Source organism: Oryza brachyantha, chromosome 1 (assembly GCF_000231095.2).
Source record: "Oryza brachyantha chromosome 1, ObraRS2, whole genome shotgun sequence".
Classification (NCBI taxonomy): Eukaryota; Viridiplantae; Streptophyta; class Magnoliopsida; order Poales; family Poaceae; genus Oryza; species Oryza brachyantha.
Window position 1 is genome coordinate 5,801,780 of NC_023163.2, and position 19,422 is coordinate 5,821,201.

A 19,422-nucleotide genomic window follows, 5' to 3' on the forward strand; every position below is an offset into this window, starting at 1 on the left:
CTTTCCCATCTATTGATCGAAGTGAGATACAGCTTACCAGGTAACTTATGAGTAAGGCAACGAAAGCAAAACTGTACTGAGCTGTAGTGGCATTACATAACTGCTCAAAAAGGCAAATGAACTTTTACAGATGAATGAACCAATTTTGACTTTTTGAGCTGGGTTCGCAATTTGTGATTCCGTAAAATGGTGAATAACGCTTTGTTATCTAATAAATGCTACTACTCGATATTGGATATAACAAATGGACTTGTGAGATGAATGAACCAAGAACACTTTGTTATCAATTGATGCGTTTTGAATCTGCTAGTTCAGGGAAAAAAAAAGACATGGAACACAATTGCACCTTTCTGATATACAGTGTCTTCTACTCCAAAGAGATGGCAACAGCAAAGCTTACTAGGGACATTATTTTATACAGCGATCATTATCAAATTTGATTATTCCTACGATGATTAAGGTGAATCATTACAGGAAAAATACCAGCGTTCTAGTTGTATTTAGTCCTACAAGCTGCGTTAATAGATCATAGGACATGGTTACCTCATTGGTATAGTAGGTAGACGAGCGCAGCAGCCAGCAGGACCAGGAATGCCGCAAAAATGCACTTCCAGTTCAGGACTGTTGGTTCAATAGACCGTACTGGTATTGTGTCAATTGTGCTACAGGCACCAGGTTTATCCTCCAGTGGAGCAGTCATCTCATCTTCCTCCTCTCCAAGATTTTCAGCAGTTCTCTTCACCTTTTACCATATAAATTAGTAAATATCGGAAGTTGATCTACCAATAAGAGCATGTAACTGTTCTTGCCAAAAGTTCTAAAAGGGGAAAATTTACTTAAAAGTTGCACGTCGTACATTAACCCAGAACCGAAGTTTTGGTTCTTATGACAAGAACCCCAGATGTGATGAATTTATATTCTTCTTTAGGTAAATTTTATAGTCTTGGAGAAAGTATCTCGAAATACTAAATTTTTTATGTAAAATTTTGATACCTTAAAGTACTTAGTATCTGGTACGAGTTTTTACACTAGAAAATATAGAATCTTAAGGTATTATTTTAAGAACGGTAAAAAACTCTCTTCTTTATGCTAGTAACGCTTTGCGTTATTAATTAATTAATCATGGAAGAGATAACATGGTTGGTGGGAAATTTCAACGTTATGAGTTCTTTTCTACGCTGATGAATGTCTTCAATAATACAACATTGTGGCAAGGGTTAACTACAAAGAGGATCAGAAAAACCAGGGAAATTGCTGCCTCTACATACATATTTTATAACAAGACACCAAAATAACTTACCTTGGTTTGTGTCGGTGAAGAATCTGGGACTGTTTCCTCAATTACCTTAGTGGGCCTTTCTTCACCTTCATTGGCAGTAACTTTGTTGTTTACCGGAGCAACTTCATTAATATTTTCTTTGCATTTTTGAGCCAATATCTTGTTCTTCTTTGTTAGCGTAACAATCTGAACATAGCAAATAGCAAACGAAGCTGGTTAAGAAATAGCCAGGAGGACATGTATTCTTATAGGCTTATAGTATTTTCTGCAACACTGTTAACTGAGAGGAGTCTACATGCATAGGATCAATATCCAAAGGAACTTATAAATAAAACAATTTTTATTAGCATACTGACCAGCCTATTGCAGAGTCTGATGGCTAAAAAAAGGCTAAACCATGCCCAGGTAAACAGCAGGAGAAAATTCAGAACTCGAATAAGTAAAGAACATAACTAAAGGTTTTATACTTTTATGAAGATGAATACAATCACATTTTTTGCAAAAAGATTATTTAAACAATGTCAATCATAAGAATCAACATATATTTTGTTAAAAATCATCTATCAGTTAGATAACATATAAGAACATAATACACAAGAAAAGCATAAAATAGTGATAACAGTAATTTTTCCTCAATAATAAAATGTACCTGTAAATGAAGACGTTCTCTTTCCAGTGCAAGTTTTGCAACCAAATCAGTGATAGTCTTAGTTTTAATACCAATATCTTTTGCTGCGGACATCTTCAGTTGGTTGGCTTTGTGCAGTGAGTTCTCTAAACTTTCTACTCGACCTCTAAGAAATGACAACTCTTCACTAAGCTCTAAGTTAGTGTCCGTCAGCAATGTACATTTTGATTCAGCATTCTCAGCTCGGGTTTCAGCTTTCAAATATTTTTCCTTTAGATCTTCAATCACCTGCTCCATATCCGACATTGATGACTTCAACATACTCTGCTGTTCGACAATAGCCTCAACCGATGCTTTTGCATGCTCTAACTGAGTGTCCGACTCCTTAAGCCTCTTCTCCAATAAGCCAGCCCTATCTGAACCCTGACTTTTAAGGGATTTTAGCTCCTCATTGAGTTGCATATTAGTGTGGGAAAGTCGTTTACACTTTGCTTCAGCATTCTGAGTTCTACTTTCTGCTCTGACAGTGGCATCTTTAAGGTCATTAACAATATTTTCGAATGTGCTCATGTCAGACCGTGGCATATTCTGCGGTTCTTCATTTGCCCCTAATGATGCAATTGTCAATGACAAACCAGACTTTGATTCCCTCAGCCATTCCTCTAGTTGCTGAAATTTATCCTGCAAAGTCAAGAACTCAGCGTCCGGTTGGGCTTGACTCTGCAGAGCTTCCCAAGTGACCTTTTCACTGTCTTGTTTCAGAGTGCTATTAGAAATATCTTTCGTCAAGCTTTGCTCTAACTTTGATTTAAGGTCACCTTCCCTACTAATTGATGCGCTTAGGTCGAACTGTATGGTATTAACTTTACCAATAAGTTCCTTTGACAATCCAAGAAACAATTCAGATGCATTTTCTGCTGCAAACATTCTTTCAGAGATCGCTTCAACTGATTCCTCCAAGAAAAATGATTCATTTTCTGAATGGTGCAGCTTTAGCTTGAGCTCTTCCATGACAGACTCTGAATCATGTAACTTCTTTCCAAGATCTAATTCGCTTGCCATTGACTGATCTAACATCTGCAGAATATTTCTTTTTCCCTCACTGTGCATAGCCGAGTGAGATGAAACATGACCATTTTCATATCCACCATCTTCACTAGCTCCTGTACGAACACAATAGTCAGAAACAATATACAGTAAGCAGCTAACACTAATAGCACCAAAACTGATATGAGCATACCAGAGTTATCGTGAGAAGTGTCTATGAGTTTATTAAAATTTGCCGACTGACTTCTAATAGCAGAAATAAGGTCCTGCATCTGCTTCAAAGGCACCGTCGCATCTTGGAGCTTACTGCTCACGCCACTCACTGAATCTTCATCAGAAGCCATCTTTGCAGCATTCCCAATATCCATTTCGATAGAACCAACAAAGTTCTCCAACCCCGTGACTTCTGAATCTAGAATGCAGCACAAGAGGTCAAATTCAGAGACCTTCTCGGCTGACTCTGCCGATATCGATTCAGCATCCAACACGAGGGGCTCGATTTCAGTCGCGCGATGGGCTATCTGCATCAGCAGAATCTCCAGATTCAGCAACTTCTCTGAGCCAAACGCAACCCCGAGCTCCACCCTTGTTAGAACTTCCGTAGCTCCCTCTCCATTCCGGCCGTCCCCACGTTTTTCACGAAGGTAAAAATCACCCTCCTGGATGCTCTCGATATCCATGATTCTTGCTCCCCTTTTCGTCGTTTCCTATGTATCTCCTGCGTATTGTATTGCGTATTTCATATTTGGATGGCGTGAGCGAACAAACAAAAAAATTGGTAAATGAGAAACATGTATGGAACGAAAAGAAAAAGGAAAGAACTCAAAGGAGAACGAAATGGGAGAAGGGTCATCTTTTTCAATTTTTTCAAGAAAAAATCAAACCGCATATTTATAAACAAAATTAATTTTTAAATAAAACTTTTATATATGTATTTGTAACGATTTAAAAACAATGCTGAATAAAAAATCTCAAAATGTTAAACATTCAATTTTTTAACTTAAGCTAAAAAATAGGGTAGGAAGCTCGGAGGAGCAAATTCGTCGGTGTCACCGGCGCGTCAGCCCGCCCTGCCCTTGCAGTAGAGGACACCGCCGACGCCGATCAACCGGAATGGGATGGTCGGGGGTGTATTTTTCCTCTGGTACGGTACTCGTGATCGAGACCCGAACCACACGCATCACCACCTCGACCAGCACACGCGAAACGCGAACGCAGCTCGGGACGGACTGCAGGGCGCGGCGAGCCACACCAACCGCGACGGCGACGGCGGCGGCGGCGATTGATCGTGGCGTGGCGCTAAGCTTAGGGTGGGAGAAGGGAGCCAGCCTGGGAGGAGGAGGATCGAGCAGGGATCGTTTACCCGGTGCAATGCGCAGTGGAGAGGAAGAAGGAGGGGGGAGGCCAGCGCCGTACGTGGAGCTTCTCGTGGCGATCGCCGGAGGAGGAGGAGGAGGGATTGATTGTGCGCGACCGACGAGGGCGGAGAGGTTTTGGTTACCGTTTTCTGTGGCTGATTCGTCGGTCGGGACACGCGGAACGTTAGGTTGGGGTCGGCGTGGCAGCACGAGCGGGTGACGTGGCCGGCGTGGGTTGGGCAGAGCCCGGTCGGCCACGCAAGCGGCTCAGGTGGCACGGGAACGACAAAAACAAAAAAGGATAATTGGTTATATAAATAGTGCCAGTACATACGTGTGTAATTTGGGGAGCAGAGCAGCCGAAACAAAAGTAACAAACGTTGAAAAATTACCCATATAAGCCAAAATTTTATGTGAAATTTCAATTTTTAACCTACATTTTAGATAATTTATTTTTATAAAATTTCAATTTTTAACCTAAATTTTAGATTATTTATTTTTTTATATTGGTTTAGATCACTAAGAACACGCATATAAAAGTTTTATTTATAAACTATTTTTTATTTACAAATATGTCATTTAATTTTTTTTGAAAAGCCAAAAAGATCACCGAAGTACTACCTCTTCTGTCACTGAGTTTTGTTACTAAACATAATCACATCAATCATTTTTTGTTTAAATTTCTATCCATTTGATGCCAACCATCCTCTATTTCCCATATTAATGAGTCACTGTAATCATAATCCTTTTACCTCTACAAAACAATACGTGATACCTTACTCTAAGTGGTGGTGGAAGGTGTCGCTCCTTTAGGGGGCTCTTAGGAGTGTAGAGTGGCCCATCCCTCCTCCTCTGTAGTGTGCCTTGCCGCTTAGTCACTTGTAGTGTGTTTAGTTGCTAGTTTAGATAGGCTCTCGTTGGCCTCAGGCAGGCCAGCTTTTTCTTTTTTTGGGTCCCTCTAGGCTTGTCTGGTCTTTTGCATCTTACATTCAAACTCTTTCCTGTTAACATATTAACATGCAAGTTTTTTGCGCGCTCAGGAAAAAACCTTATATTTGAGAAGAAACCAAATAGTCCCCGTGCTTCCGTGGGAATGACTAAAAGCTGTGATTTATTTGACATAGAATATATGTAAGAAAATTAAATAAAAATTAGTTAGGATTAGTCAAAGTGATGAGCTAGGTGAAGAAATAACTGGTGGTAAAAACAACATATTTTTAGGAGGAGGGAGTAGTACAAAAATTCAACCGATATATGCAATCATGCAACGGCAGAAATGGCCTTATGCCATCTTGCAACGGCACAATGCATTCAAACCAGAGCAAATCGCAGCAGGGATGCGAGCTCTCCGATCAAGGATTCGTTCAAGAGCCCTTTTCTTAACACAACAGAGGATGATTGACAATTACAAACGTCCGCAATATACCATTTTTCCCACGCCAGAGCAGAGGCAAGAAGGGGCAAAATTCACAGCAAGTTCCACCACACGATGGCACGCCCTACACTGGCAATATTCTCGGGGGTACCAATACATTTTCCGGAGGAAATGAACCTCTTCCACACCAAGAAGAAAAAAAAATCCAATCAAGGAGACATCCTCCACAATATTCATGTTTCCTTTTTTTTCCCCGCTGTATGATTAGACATCCTTCCTCTCCCAAGACCAACCTACACATGCCAGTGTGTGTTGCGAGGATGAAACTGCAACCAGTTTGACCGACCGACAGACTCACTCCCAGATACTCATCCTTTGACAAAACCGCAAGGAAACAATGCAAATGCCTTCCAGCAACGCCATTGACTCCTGAAATATTCAGAGGAGGTTTAGATACACTGAAATGAACAAATATAACAGTTTGCAACTATTCCAGACCAGCTACTCGCAAAAGGAAATATTCAGGGGTATTAAATAAGCAAATGTCAAGTCTGGACTAGAACAAAACAGTGTATTCAGGATCAAGATAGCTGCTTCTCGCAATTCTAGCCAACTCTAGGACCACCCAAAAAAACATTTCACTGCATAGAAAATTATGTATTGAAAATATATTATAAATGATGTTAAGAATAGCATCTATACTCTGGTTATTAAACTCACTTGCGTCCTAAATAACTGCCTATATGCTTTTCAGCAAGTTCCATCCACCCCAAGCCATGGAATATGAATTCAGCAATTCACATTTTGCAGAACGATCATGAGTAGGATTCCTGAATCCTAATTGAATGTGTAACTATTAGCAGAGTTCAGAACATGATCCTTGAATTTGCATAACTTGGATTCTGAATCAACTTTGGACAATGTTTCCTAAGGCTCATGACTCGTGCAATAATAATAACATGATGGAGAAAAACTTGAAGATACGAGAATAAGTTTCAATATTTATCACTAAGGCATATGTCAGGCTTGGAGGGGGGGGGGTTAATTTTCATCACCATCTCTCACAATTTTTCCTATCAATATATTGATGTCCCTTTTCTGCCAGCAAGCATCATGAACCATAATAACTAAATGATATTCCCCTCCAAAGATACAACTGTGTCCACAGCATTAGTTATATTTGTCTGGTCCTATTACAAAATGGATGTTTAGTACAGTTACTGTTTCTCTTTGATTGAACTAAATTTTAAAACTGCAATGATCTGTAAGCACCATACATAACAATATACTACTTACAAGGAGAACACCATGTCTGAGACATGAAGGAAAATGAAAAATGAAATATTATAGACAAATTTACAACAAAGCCTAGTAAAATTGGAGATTATGTACTGTTTGATGGAGAACTTGATCAGCCCAATGTTGAAACCTGAAAGTCTTTTCTTGTGACAAGACATCTCAAAAGGATTATGATTTTCTCATTTTTTCCATGAGTATTAGTTCTTGTGACAAGAACTACTTATCAATATGACATGGAGGGACTGCTACCCATTAAATCCTAATGAAAAGTTACTGCTATAGTTCTCAACTCAATGCAGACATAGCACTCAATTACCATATAAATTTTGAGACAACTAAACGTAAAAAAAAATGAATGCAAGGCCAAACAACAGCATAGTTTAAAAACTGCCTTCAAATAACATAATAGAGTGTTTGCTCTAAGATGACACAAAAAAAAAACATGGTAAAGAATCCTATACATTCTAAAACACAAAAGAATTGTTAAGCATGACCCAGTTGTCCTGTGCTGAAGGGCTCGCTATCAATGGATCAAAGTTATGACAGGGATGACGAAAGCTTATGTCCTGACTCACAACTCACAAGAGCTCGCATCTACACAGTTGTCAACATGAACTCTGATATTATCTGGATTCAATCCAATCTGCGACTAGCCGACCAATTCTACTTTGTATCTAAAAAAGATTTATGTGACATGAATCGTGGCATAACATAACCTACGGTATGGCTCAGAACGGCGGAAACTATTAATGAATCTAGTCACACTCACAATGTGCATAGTTATATCCTGTTCTACACAGAAGGCGTGTCCATTATATAGTGGAAGCAGCAAACTAAGGAAAAAGTTGTACAAAGGATCCCACTACAGTTTATAGCATCAAATGGATGGTTCACTTACAGTTGATATTAGAATGTATGATGAACTTCCATGTTTTGAAGATACACAACTGAAAACACATTGGAACGACTCAACATAATAAATAGGAAGGAACTGAGAGGTTTACCTAGACAATGTTGGCATTGTAGGCTGCACAAAGTTGAATAAGAGTGCCTTTGTTTGCAGGATCCACATTCTGTTCAATGGTAGGACCAAATCTCCCAGGAGATTGCGCAGAAAGTGTGGCCAAGGAGGTAACAAGAAACTGCTTTGGATCATTTACTTCTTTCAACAGATCATCTTCACTCTTTCCAGCATATTGAAGACGTACAAATGAGACAGAATAACCTGAGGTATTCTGACTATCTGCATCAGCACCATCATTCTGCTCTTGTTGTGCTTCATTTTGATCCGATCTGGACAGCAATGCAACAATGCTATCAAGCAATTTGCCCCAAGTTTGGGCTGCTGCAGCATCCAACAGCACTGCAGATTCACAGATCAACTTTGTTGAGGCAACTGATGTCAACTTAACTTCGAGAGCCCCTTTGATCAATTTAAGATTGGGAATCCAAAAACGTTGAAGGATGGTCATGAAAATATTTGGTTGAATTGCATCAACAGAACTGATAAGAATACCTGCTCCATATTTAACCACCACTAAGGACATGAAGACCACAAGAGAATTCACAAACTTCACAGCTTGCCTTGTCTGTAGTCGAGTAAACAGAGCACTCCATATCTCATTTATGTAAGGGTTCATGATGTCAAAACTCACATTTTCCACGAGCGTGTTAAGCATGTAGAACGCAGAATCTTCAGTACTACTCCGCAAGACGAGATTGCGGAATATTACTAGAATATTCGGTAGCCTGCCCTCTTGATTAAGCTCATTTGGAATTTTCCGAAGGAATGCTCTCAGCAAGCGAACCAAAGCAGGAACACACGGTGGGCGATCCCAGGTAGCATTGCTGAGCAAGACACCAAACAGCTGCATGTAATTCTGAGAAAGAGGTGGTTGGCTCATATTGACAAGTTGTGCAAATATCTGGAAAGCATATGGCCAGAACTCCGAGATGTCCTCAACCAATATTCGCTGGAGCACAGGGAAGAGGCTTGCCTCAAACATAGGAAGTAGTGCTGGGTCCTGCTCACCAGCCCGACCAATCACTGCTGCCAGGGCTTCAAATAAGTAATGGTTAAAATCAGGGTTCTTGGGGTTATTGCACACTTCCATAAGAATACCCACAAGGCGAGCAGTAATCTCATGAACAATTTGCCCAGCAATATTAGCAATCCCAAGAACTCTCATCAGACACTTCATCAGATAGGGGTTCTCATATGATTCAGGAAAACTTAGTGCCTTGGATAGGTTCTGAACAATCTGCTGGGCATATGGGTTGATATCAGCAGCAACATAACGTGGAGCCCTGGTAACCACATTCACACCTGGTACCGGGACCACATCCTTGATGATCAGAAGGTTCTCAATAAAGGTTGCAGCATAGGAATGGACAACATTGGACTCATGTACCAGGAACCTTATCACACTTGGAAGCAATGCCAGTGCAGTGGCTTTGGGGATTTGATCCTTGAATTCCTTCAAAAACCTCAGGACAGTTGCCTTCAGCATCGGTTCGGATTCCCAATCAGGGGCCTGCAGCTCAGGTATGATCACAGATGTAAAGAAGCTCTCCATGTCAACCACCGGTGTCCCACCTCCTGTGGCACCAGGCCTCTGCATAAGAGAAATAACAAGGTATATTGCAGCATCCTTCTCTTTCCAGTTGTTTGTCCGATCAGCTGCATATGCAGCCAACATCTGCTGGACCTGTGCTGACACAAGAGCAGCCACCTGCTCCCTGTAGTTTGCCGCAAGACCACGCAGCAACCGGCACGCAGCCCGTCTCAGTGTATCTGCATCGCTCCCCTCGGCATCACGCCTAACATATTCCACCCAGTTCCCCTCAAACAGCTCCTCATCATCGTCTCGTAACCGCAGGTTAGGAACAACAACACTATCGCATATCTGCTTCATTGCCTCAGGGCTCCCAAACAGCGCGTGGTGCACACTCTCAGCAACTGTTGTCAAAAATCTTATTGCAGTCACTGCAAGCTGCCCACGGGATGGTGAGACGGATGGTGCCATGAGGAGACCCCATACAGCCTCAACAAACTCCTTCAGATATCCCCTGAACTCCTCCTCATACTTCTCCATGTACAGCTGCAGGTTATCACATACAGCAGCGCGCAATGCATCCGGAGCACCATCTGCCTCTATCGCTGGCGGGTATGAGGTGGTGAGGAATGCACGGAACTCCGTCATCCACTCACGCATGTGGTCCTCGAAGAACTCCGGCAGGTCGATAGAGTTGAGTGAATAGAAGATCTCGCAGCACAGGCGAAGGCACTCGAACACAGGGCGGGATTCAGGCGGAGTCACCGTGACTGCAGCAGCCTGAAGGCGGCGGGAGGTGGAAAGGAAGACCTCGAGTAGGGGAGCGGCAAAGTTCTCGAGGCAGTACTTGAGGTCGAGGCGGATGGCGTTGTTGTCGAAGGCATTGCGGAAGCGGGAGAAGAGGGAGGCCGCCGCGGAGAGGAGCGAGTTGGTCGCCGGGATGTCCCCCGCCGAGAGGGCGGTGCCGAGGGAGGAGACGATGGAGGGGAGGAGCGACTCCCACCTGGCAGGGAAGTCGGAGGCCGCGGCGGCGGCGAGGGCCTCGGAGAGCTGCGCCTGGATGAGGGGCGGCGCGGTGAGGAGGAGCTGGAGGAGGTTCGCCTTGATGATGGCGCAGTCGGAGGGCGGGAGGTGGTCGGCGTCGTCGCCGTCGGGGGAGGGCTTGGGCCAGCGGCGGCGGAGGAGATTCTTAAAGTGAACGGAGGCGGCGAGCCGGGCCTGCAGGTCGTGCCGCGGGGAGGAAGCGAGGCCGAGCAGCGCGAGCGCGAACCCCGGGGATCCCGCCGCCGACGCGAGGCTCTGCTCGGCGGCGCGGCGGGCGGCGGCGTCGGGGGAGAGCGACTGCGCAAACCACCCCGCCAGGGTGTCGAGCATCTCCGGCGACACCTCCATTTCCGCCGCCGCGGCGATCTGGAGACAGTGGCTAGGGTTCGGCGCAGCGGCGGAGGAGATCGGGAGGAGAGCAGGTAGGGTTTTTGAAATTCTCGTGGGGGAATGAATAGGCAGCGGCCGCCGCGGAGAGAGAGAGAGCGAGAGAGAGAGAGAGGAAATTGCTATTGCTATTGCTATTGCGATTTGCTTGGTCGGTCGGATGCGAGGAGGAGACGGGGAAAGAGGAGAGATGAGCCGTTGGATTTGGGCCTTCTTGGGAAGAGGAAGAAAGGCTGGGCCGCATTTGCCATTGCTGGCCCAGGCCCAGCCCAGTCAGGCTTTGTGATAGCGTATAGTATATAAAACTTTTATTCATAAATTATTTTTATTTGCAATATGTTTTTTGGGTTTTTAAATAAAAAGCCAAATAATGAGGTATATTTGATAGCCGATCAAGGAGGTAGCAAAAATATAAAAAGTAAATCAATATAAGTTAGGTTGCTTATTTGAACTGTTGCTTGATGAATTCTTTTGGCTGCCGATGAGTTGTACGTATATGTTTGGGCTTGGGCTTAGGGGGCTCCGGGAGGCGGAGGCCCTGTCTGGTCGCTCCGGCGGTGTGCCCCGAGGAACGAATTTGTCATTAGATCCACGTATCACAGACTCAAGAAGATTCACGTATTATAGATAGTGAGTAATAAATTTATTTTGACCATTCGTAAGAACAACAAAAAAAAAAAAAGGTTAAATTTCCATCCATCGCCACCGCCGCCGGGAACATGTCTCGCTGCATTCGACGCACGCGCCACCGCAGGTTGCTTCCGCCAGGGGATCTATGGCGTGGAGGGTGATCATGGGAGTGTTTCTGCGGGTGGGAGGCCAATCCGAAGGGCAGGTCTGCGTCGGCCCGGCGGGCGCATTCAGTGGCCAGGCCTCCTCGCCGTCGCCGTGGAGACAACGCGCTCGCCGTCTCCCTGTTCAACCGTACCGCGCGTGCATCCTCGTCTACTGTGGCTGCCGCGCGAGCAAGCCCCTGTGCCTCGTCTTCGCGGCCGTCCGGTGCATCGTCAAAGACGGGGTGGAGGATGGAATGCCATCGACTTCACAAAGCTTGATCGAGCGACTCTACGGTTGGATGGTACTCCTCTAATTTTTTTTATGCGATGTTCTTAGTTTGTGTTTAACCCAATCATCTTAATAAAAAATTACTTTATTATTATTTATTTCACTGTGATTTGATTTATTACTAAAGGTATTTTACGTATGACTTATTAATACTATTTCTTTTGAATTTAGTAGTACTGTTGATACTCATTATTATTTGAGTCGTTGGTTCTATGCCAAAGTCATAAGTCCAATAGCATGCCTTTTTCTTTATCCTGTGCTACTTCTGTTTCGAATTTTATAACGAACTCAAATATCATATGCGCTGTTCATTTCAACCTATTTATCTTTTTTATTAACTACAGACGAGCTTTCTCCTGGGTGTTAATGAAGCATAACTGATTTCAAAATTTCTTACTGGCTTCTACCTATGTATACAAAATAATTCTGGTTATTAATTTTCTAAGTGATGTACTGCTATAATAATTTTCCTTTTTTTTTATCTTAGGTTTCATATTTCCATTGCCTCTCAAATTTTTGTAGGATCTTGTAGTAATCTTCAAGTAATATCTACATTTGTTCTTAGCATCTCAAACTTTTACAGGGTCTTCAACTGGTAAGAATTTTAAGTGATTTATACATCAAATATTGTTGTTTAGCATATTTATAATTACATATTGTATGACAAGGTCACATTTTAATCTTTATGGTGTAACTGGTATCAACACATACAAAAGAATTTTGGCTAAATCAAAGAAATACCTAGACTCCACTGGAAAGAACACTAGAATAGTATGTATAAAGACGTCTTGAAGTGGTGAACAATTGTAGATAATATAAGGCTGATTTTTATTTTTTTATGTAACGCGAAAAAACCGAGTCCATGTCAAATAATAGCCGTTATAATTTGTAAGGCAAAAAAATTATCAACCAATTTTGTTGTGAACTACTGTTATTTGATTGTTACTCCCTCGTATTTTTTTAGACGATTTTGAACTAACCGACACTGTCATTTGATGGCGGTTAGCCTGGTGGAGGGGCATCAGGTCCGCTAGACGAGCCTGTGTTGCCTCCTGACAAGCTTCGTTTCGCGACAAAGTTGACATTAGGTATCATATTTTTCATATGTACATTTGGACTATTCCGTGAGCTGTTCTTGTCATTTTTAACGGATTTTCGTCACTGTATGATTTATATCTTTAAAGAACACTCGAGATAACTGTTTTATAATAGATGCAATGATATTATTGCACTTTTCCTTAAATATATACTATGCAATGGAATAACTTTATATCATTTTTTATACATGCATATATTGTTCTCATATATGTAATTAAGTGATTAGATATAATTATTGGTGGTGTTATGATCAGTTTTTTTTTTTGACAATATGATAGTATTGCAATGCTTAAATATACTTGATATATGACCTGAACTGAATTCAAGCTTAGTTGCACTGGTTCCAAGCAGATTAATTTGACTAAGTAAAATTTAATAATTTATTAATAAAATAATTGTGACACTATAGTATTAGCACAGGCACATTATTAATGACGTGACTGTCTCACGACTCAAATATATCAATTTTGCGCTCGATGGTCGTCCCGTGTTATGCAGACAAATTCTATTCTCTCTTTCTTCTCACCCACCTCCAGAAACAAATCACACGACAGAGATTCTAAGGGTTGTAAACTTTTTAGCCCCATGTCACATCGGATGTTTGAACACTAATTTAAAATATTAAACATATACTAATAAAAAAACTAATTTCATAAATGAGTGCTAATCCACGAGACGATTTTTTTAAGCCTAATCAATCCATAATTAATTAGAGCATGTTTACTGTAGCATCACATAGACTAATCATGGATTAATTAGGCTTAATAGATTCGTCTCGCAAATTAGCTCAATATTATACATGGGTTTTATTAATAGTATAAAATAAGTGTTCAAATCTTTGATGGGACAAGGGACTAGCCCCTTGTCCCAAACAGCCCCTAATTATACTCAAGAGAACGCTCTTTTTGGCACGCTCCATGGGGGAATAAAAGGAAGGTATGTACTTCAGTATTGTTTTTATTAAACGTACATAAACTTCAGAATTTTACTCCAGAGAACCTTCTAAGAAAATAAGAACTTATTAAAAAAAAACTTTATGTGGCAATGGATAAGAAAGTCAACTATTACTTCCCCCAAAACAAGTCACTGGATTCAAAGAAAAAACACAGATGCCTATTGGCCCATCAAATGCACAAGGCTATCAGAAAAGCAGGTGATTTTTTTTCTCAACTCATGCATTTGACGAGATGTACTGTTTATGGTTCTACCACAAGCAATAAACTAAGAACATGGTATTCTTCCCAATAAACAACAAAAACAAAAAAAAAGAAAAACTACACCGACCACAAGAACCTACCATACAACAATGGCAGTTTTCACTTGAGCATTGTCTTCCCCTTGCATCGCTAAGTCAGAACCTGAGCTTTCTTTCTCTGCCTACAACTTCTATCAACAACACTGAGAAGGTGGGGGTGTCCGCCCAACGGCGGCTGCTTGTCTGCAACCAGCGACCGAAGTAAAGCTGCCTCTCTAATGGTGGCGCCCACACCTCCACTGATTCTAACCTGAGCTCATCGCGCGGGACACGGCGGCGATCACCTTCTCCCTCGTTTGCTGCTCGGCGCCAGGGCATTTGATGATGAAAGAATGCACGGCTGTGCCGTTGTTGCTTGTGATTTTCGACTCCCCTGCATGGACTTCTGCTTCTTCAAAAGCTTGGAAGACCGTCTTCACTGGATGGTTTTCCATGGGGCTCATCACTCGGACCAGAACCTCATCCTGCACCACCTGGATGTCCACCTCTGGTCGAGGTGTTCGCTCCCTCGGATCTACCATTCCAGATTCGAGAAACCTTTCTCGCTCCGCCTCCATCTCTTTGAGCTTTTTCTGTAGGTCAGTGATGTATGTTATCGCGTCACCCAGCAAGGACGCCTTGTCCATTTTCGATATGTTGGGCACAACCGCTCTCAGCGCGTAGAATCGCTGGTTGAGCTTCTCCCTCCTTTGGCGCTCAGCCTCAACATGATTTAGTGGCTCTTCCCTCCCGTTTGCAGGCTTTCGTCCCCTCTTCCTAGGCCGCCGGTCTTCTATAGCAGGCGGCGGACCTTCATCTTTACACAACCCATCCACCTCTGCACTCTCCCCATCAATACCAGCTGGTCTTTTAGTCAAAACACCAGGTTTGGAACTGCTCCCTGCACTAAAATCTATTTGCCTGGGCGCCTGAGGTTGCAACTGTTGCTGACTCACTAGTTGTTGTGGCTTTACTAGCTGCTGTGGTTTCTGGAGTTTTGGTAGTTTCTGAAGTGGCGGTGCTTTCTGAAGCTGAAATTGTGTTGCAGTAGGGCTTTCCACAACTCCATTGTTGCGCGGTGTGGCTTCATTACTCACAATCAATAAACCATTGCCAAACTTCTGCTGATGAGAATTCAGCCCCCGAGCCTGACTCCACGTGAAATTCTGCAGACCTCTCTGGACATTGGGAAGCAATGAGCTCCCACCAGCAGCAATCCTTTGTTCCCACGACCTTTCATCTGCCTTTGACACGCCAGCTCCTGGGCCTGCTGAAGGCCTGCCAAGGTTTAGATCTTTTCCAAAAATCTTTGCCAAACCTGGTGACTTATCTGCAGGACCATTCCCTTCATGTCTCTGAACTCCAGCTTTATTGCCGATTGCCCCAGCAAACACAGACCTTATGGTCTGGAGAGTGTCAGAACTCTCTGCCACTTGCTGCATTGAACCCAGCTCAAGCACACCAGTCTCAAATGGAACTAGGACAATAGTTCTAAATCCTGCAGCATTTGCAAGGTGTCCTCGGTAACAATAATTGGCAGGGAATACGCTACGTTCAGTATTGGGAATCCAGAGGGGCACACCTGCTGCAAATACTTGGCCAGGTCCACCAGCACGACGTGGAAATGCAAAGTACATAGATGCTAGAAAAAACATCTCAGTATCTGTCACCTGATCAATGCCTGGGGCATAATCCTCCTCATCAACACCCCCAAATGCTGAGTGTAACCGCTGCAGCACGCGCTTGCGCATCCTCTGTTTGGCCTCATCGTTATCTGCGGAAGCAGCGGCTCCCACCTCACCATCACGAGGCTCACGACAAGAGCCATCCCCCCAACCAAGGACAAGGTCACCAGACTTAGTGCGTGACAGCTGCCAGAATATGGCATAATTCCAACCAACGCCAGGACGCTCTGATTCAACAAGCTCCTGGAGTCTGTTTTGCAAGTCCACAGGCAAAGATGCAGCAACCAGACCTTCAGATATGGCACCACCTCCTTTTGTCAAGTAAGCAAAAGCATCTGTTCCAAGCACACTGGCGCTGAGGGCTCGGTCCTCCTCAGTCCATGTCCCACCAGTTCCACCATTGGCGCCATCCTCCTCAGCCTCCATCTTCATCACCATAATACCTACTCAAGATAGTATATATATCAGGCCAAATAGCACTACAAATACATGGTTCTCAAAAATAATTGGCTGGTCAGACACCAGAACAGTTTAGACAAAGATAAGCAACAAATCATCACTGCACTTATGAATGTTACAGTGATGACTGATGAGCTCAAAACAACATGGAATAAAACTATCAGTCATCACCCAACTAAAATACGCACTGATAAGTGACAACAAAATTTCACTGCACTCAAGGCGGCACAGATTATATTCCATGTACACAGAATCACGAAATAAGCAACTGAAATAACAGGCAGCGTCCACCAGTGTGCAGTGCGAATTAATAGCTATCCTAAAATCTCGTATGGCACCATTTCAACAGATAAAATACACATGATTGAATTCTATCCAAATCTGAGCCGACAAAAAGCAATAACCAGTAAATTTCCTATTTTTCCACGCGAGAGGATATAGCCAAACACCCGTGCCGATCGCGACCTCAGATTCCGGCCTAAACAGACCCTCCCCTCCTCCTCCCGACCCAACCCCAGCTCGTCGACCAAGCACGCCAACCCCCCAACCATCCTAACCCCCTTCCATTTCACTATTCCGCAACAGCAAGCAGCTAGAATACCTACAGTAGATACGGCAATTCTGACAGTACAGTACAGCACCCAGCCAGCGCGCGGCGCGCGGGGGGATGGGTTGACAAGGGCCAGGAATCTCACCGGACTGGAGCTCCCGCGCCCGAATCGGCGCCGCGGCCAGGGAATCCAGGACGGACGGGCGGGCTCGGCCGCCCCCGCCCCCACCCTCGGGTCTTCCCGCCGCCGAATCCGACCGCCACCCCCACCGGCGTCGGCGACGCCCGGATCTCTTCCCCACCACCACAACGCGAGCGCGAGTCCCCGCGCCCCCCACGAGCTCGCCGAATTCGCCGCGCGCGCGGTGGTGGTGGTGGTGGTGCCCTCTGGTTTCTCTGGTGCGCGAGGGGATTTCGGGGAGGAGGAGGCGACTTGTGAGGGGGGGAGGTGTGAAAGGAGAAGTAGGATGCCTCTGCCTTTTCTACCCCGTGTGGGGGAGGGATTGGATCCTGAGCCGACCGATCCGCGGCTCGCCGGGGGTGGTGGGATCGAGCCGGCTCGATCGTAGCCACGGGCTCTGGTCGGCTCAAGTGGGGGTGGGGGAAGCTGCGCTGCTGGTTTGTTCTACTGCGGTTGCGTGCTCTGCGTGCCCCCGTTCGTTTCCTCGGAGGATGGTGATTTTTTTCTCGGCACGACTTGTTCGCCTCCTAAATTCCTTTTTTTAAATATCTCTACTATTTTATAAGCAAAGTAGTTCTTGTTTTCTCTCCTCCTAAGTCTTTATTTATTAAAACCGGTATGAAAAAACCAGCTTCTCCGTAAGACTAATCGAGAAAACCAGTCTCATTATTACGGAACCACTTCCAATCCCATATAAACGACACAATGGAAAAAAATTAAATCACATTTCCTAAAACGCATGGATAAAAAAATGAAACCAATCTACATATCCTGTTGTAACACAATGACATATGACTAGTTGTGTATAAAGTTTTTCTTATCTAGTTTTTTACTTTTTTCTTCAAGGCAATTAGCTCAGTCATTTATATTTTTAAGTAACTATAAGAAATTTAGAGTAGTTCAATATCATAAATCTCAAATAACACTTACAATTACGAGCGTTTTGGTGGATAGAGAGTGTGGGGATAATTGATTGTTTAATTTGGTTTTACCATAGCAGCTTTATTTTATTAATACTATGGATTTTTCGATCTTTTGTTAATATCGAAGGGGCTAGAAATGGTAAAATAAGATAAGTGATCATCCTTTTAATTGTTTATTAAATTTTTAAATCATGGATTTATCCCCGCCCACCCTCTTCCTTCGATTGTCACTCGTGGGGTAGGCATGTTCAAGTTTAGCTTGATCTGGTCAGCTCGGCTCAAAAAGGCCCAAGCCTAATCTAGTCCAACCATGTATTGGCCATATACGAGTCTAAATAATAAAGCCCCAAAACCCAAAATAACCCAGCCCAACCTGAGAAAGTTTAGGGGTTGGGCCGGGCCCATACTTTGCTTTTGTTGGAAATGTCAGACTAGGGCTGGGGTTTTTTGGTCGGGTTTATCCAGGCCCAGTCCAAAGCCTAACCCAACCTAGGTTTTGAATATGCATGCTCGTGGGCATAGAAGAGATTTATATTATGTAATATATTTTTGAACTTTTTTCACTATGACAGTTTTGGTAGATATAGTGTGTCTGAGCGGTTGAGCCGCTCCATGGCGTAAAGGAGGAGCCGGCTCGCTCTAAGCCATGCTTAGCTTTATTTGCGCCACTTGCTTTCTTTCACGACTGGATATAGTGTTTGTGGAGGGGCCAAAATAAATTAACATTATAATATGGTAGAATAACACAGATTATTTATCTACTGATCATATATGATTAAGATGTAATTGAAAAGTCATTGTAAAATGTAGAATGGGCAATGTAGGACTAGAGTGTCTACCCCTCTATTATAACTGTGTGAGGAATACGTTTCTATTAAGAGGATTGCAAAATGGCATTTGGCGGAAAATTGAGGAGGATTTCTTACTTTTTTTTGAAGATGTGTGTGCCCAACCCCTTCTCCACTCTGATGAAGTTCGATGATCTCTAGTGATGGAGGCGGTAGCCCCAACTTTGGTAAAGGACCCATGGATGGCCATAGGCAATGATCAAATCGGCGATGAACATACACAGGTAGTGACGAAAGTGTCGTCGGAGTCGTGGGACGGAGGAGGGTGGGCTAGATTTGGAGGTGGGGGCAAGAGGGACGTGAGGGGTAAGGTGGTGGATGGCAATGAATCTAGCAGCAAGAGCCATCGGAGATGGAGGAAGAGAAGGCAGTCTACAAATTATATGAAAGAGAGTAGTGGTGGTGGA

General features: G+C 43.5%; 3 protein-coding genes across 3 annotated transcripts; all 3 read right to left on the reverse strand.

The window, feature by feature from the left end:
• Positions 1–22: 22 nt before the first annotated feature.
• On the reverse strand, positions 23–4,443 carry LOC102704934 (WPP domain-interacting tail-anchored protein 1-like). Its single transcript, XM_006645627.3, has 5 exons — positions 4,318–4,443; positions 3,148–3,672; positions 1,929–3,070; positions 1,301–1,465; positions 23–742 (listed from the first exon to the last, which is right to left on the reverse strand). Exons 2-5 carry the CDS (start codon positions 3,632–3,634, stop codon positions 545–547), a joined length of 1,992 nt encoding a protein of 663 aa, XP_006645690.1. The 5' UTR covers positions 3,635–3,672; positions 4,318–4,443; the 3' UTR covers positions 23–544.
• A 1,267-nt stretch (positions 4,444–5,710) lies between these two features.
• Positions 5,711–11,095, reverse strand: LOC102707344 (exportin-2). Its single transcript, XM_006643900.3, has 2 exons — positions 7,991–11,095; positions 5,711–6,116 (listed from the first exon to the last, which is right to left on the reverse strand). The coding sequence occupies exon 1, from the start codon at positions 10,931–10,933 to the stop codon at positions 7,991–7,993; it is 2,943 nt and encodes a 980-aa protein (XP_006643963.2). The 5' UTR covers positions 10,934–11,095; the 3' UTR covers positions 5,711–6,116.
• Positions 11,096–14,277: 3,182 nt separating this feature from the next.
• On the reverse strand, positions 14,278–17,510 carry LOC102707619 (transcription factor MTB1). Its single transcript, XM_006643901.3, has 2 exons — positions 17,209–17,510; positions 14,278–16,497 (listed from the first exon to the last, which is right to left on the reverse strand). The coding sequence occupies exon 2, from the start codon at positions 16,490–16,492 to the stop codon at positions 14,636–14,638; it is 1,857 nt and encodes a 618-aa protein (XP_006643964.1). The 5' UTR covers positions 16,493–16,497; positions 17,209–17,510; the 3' UTR covers positions 14,278–14,635.
• Between the last annotated feature and the right edge of the window lie 1,912 nt (positions 17,511–19,422).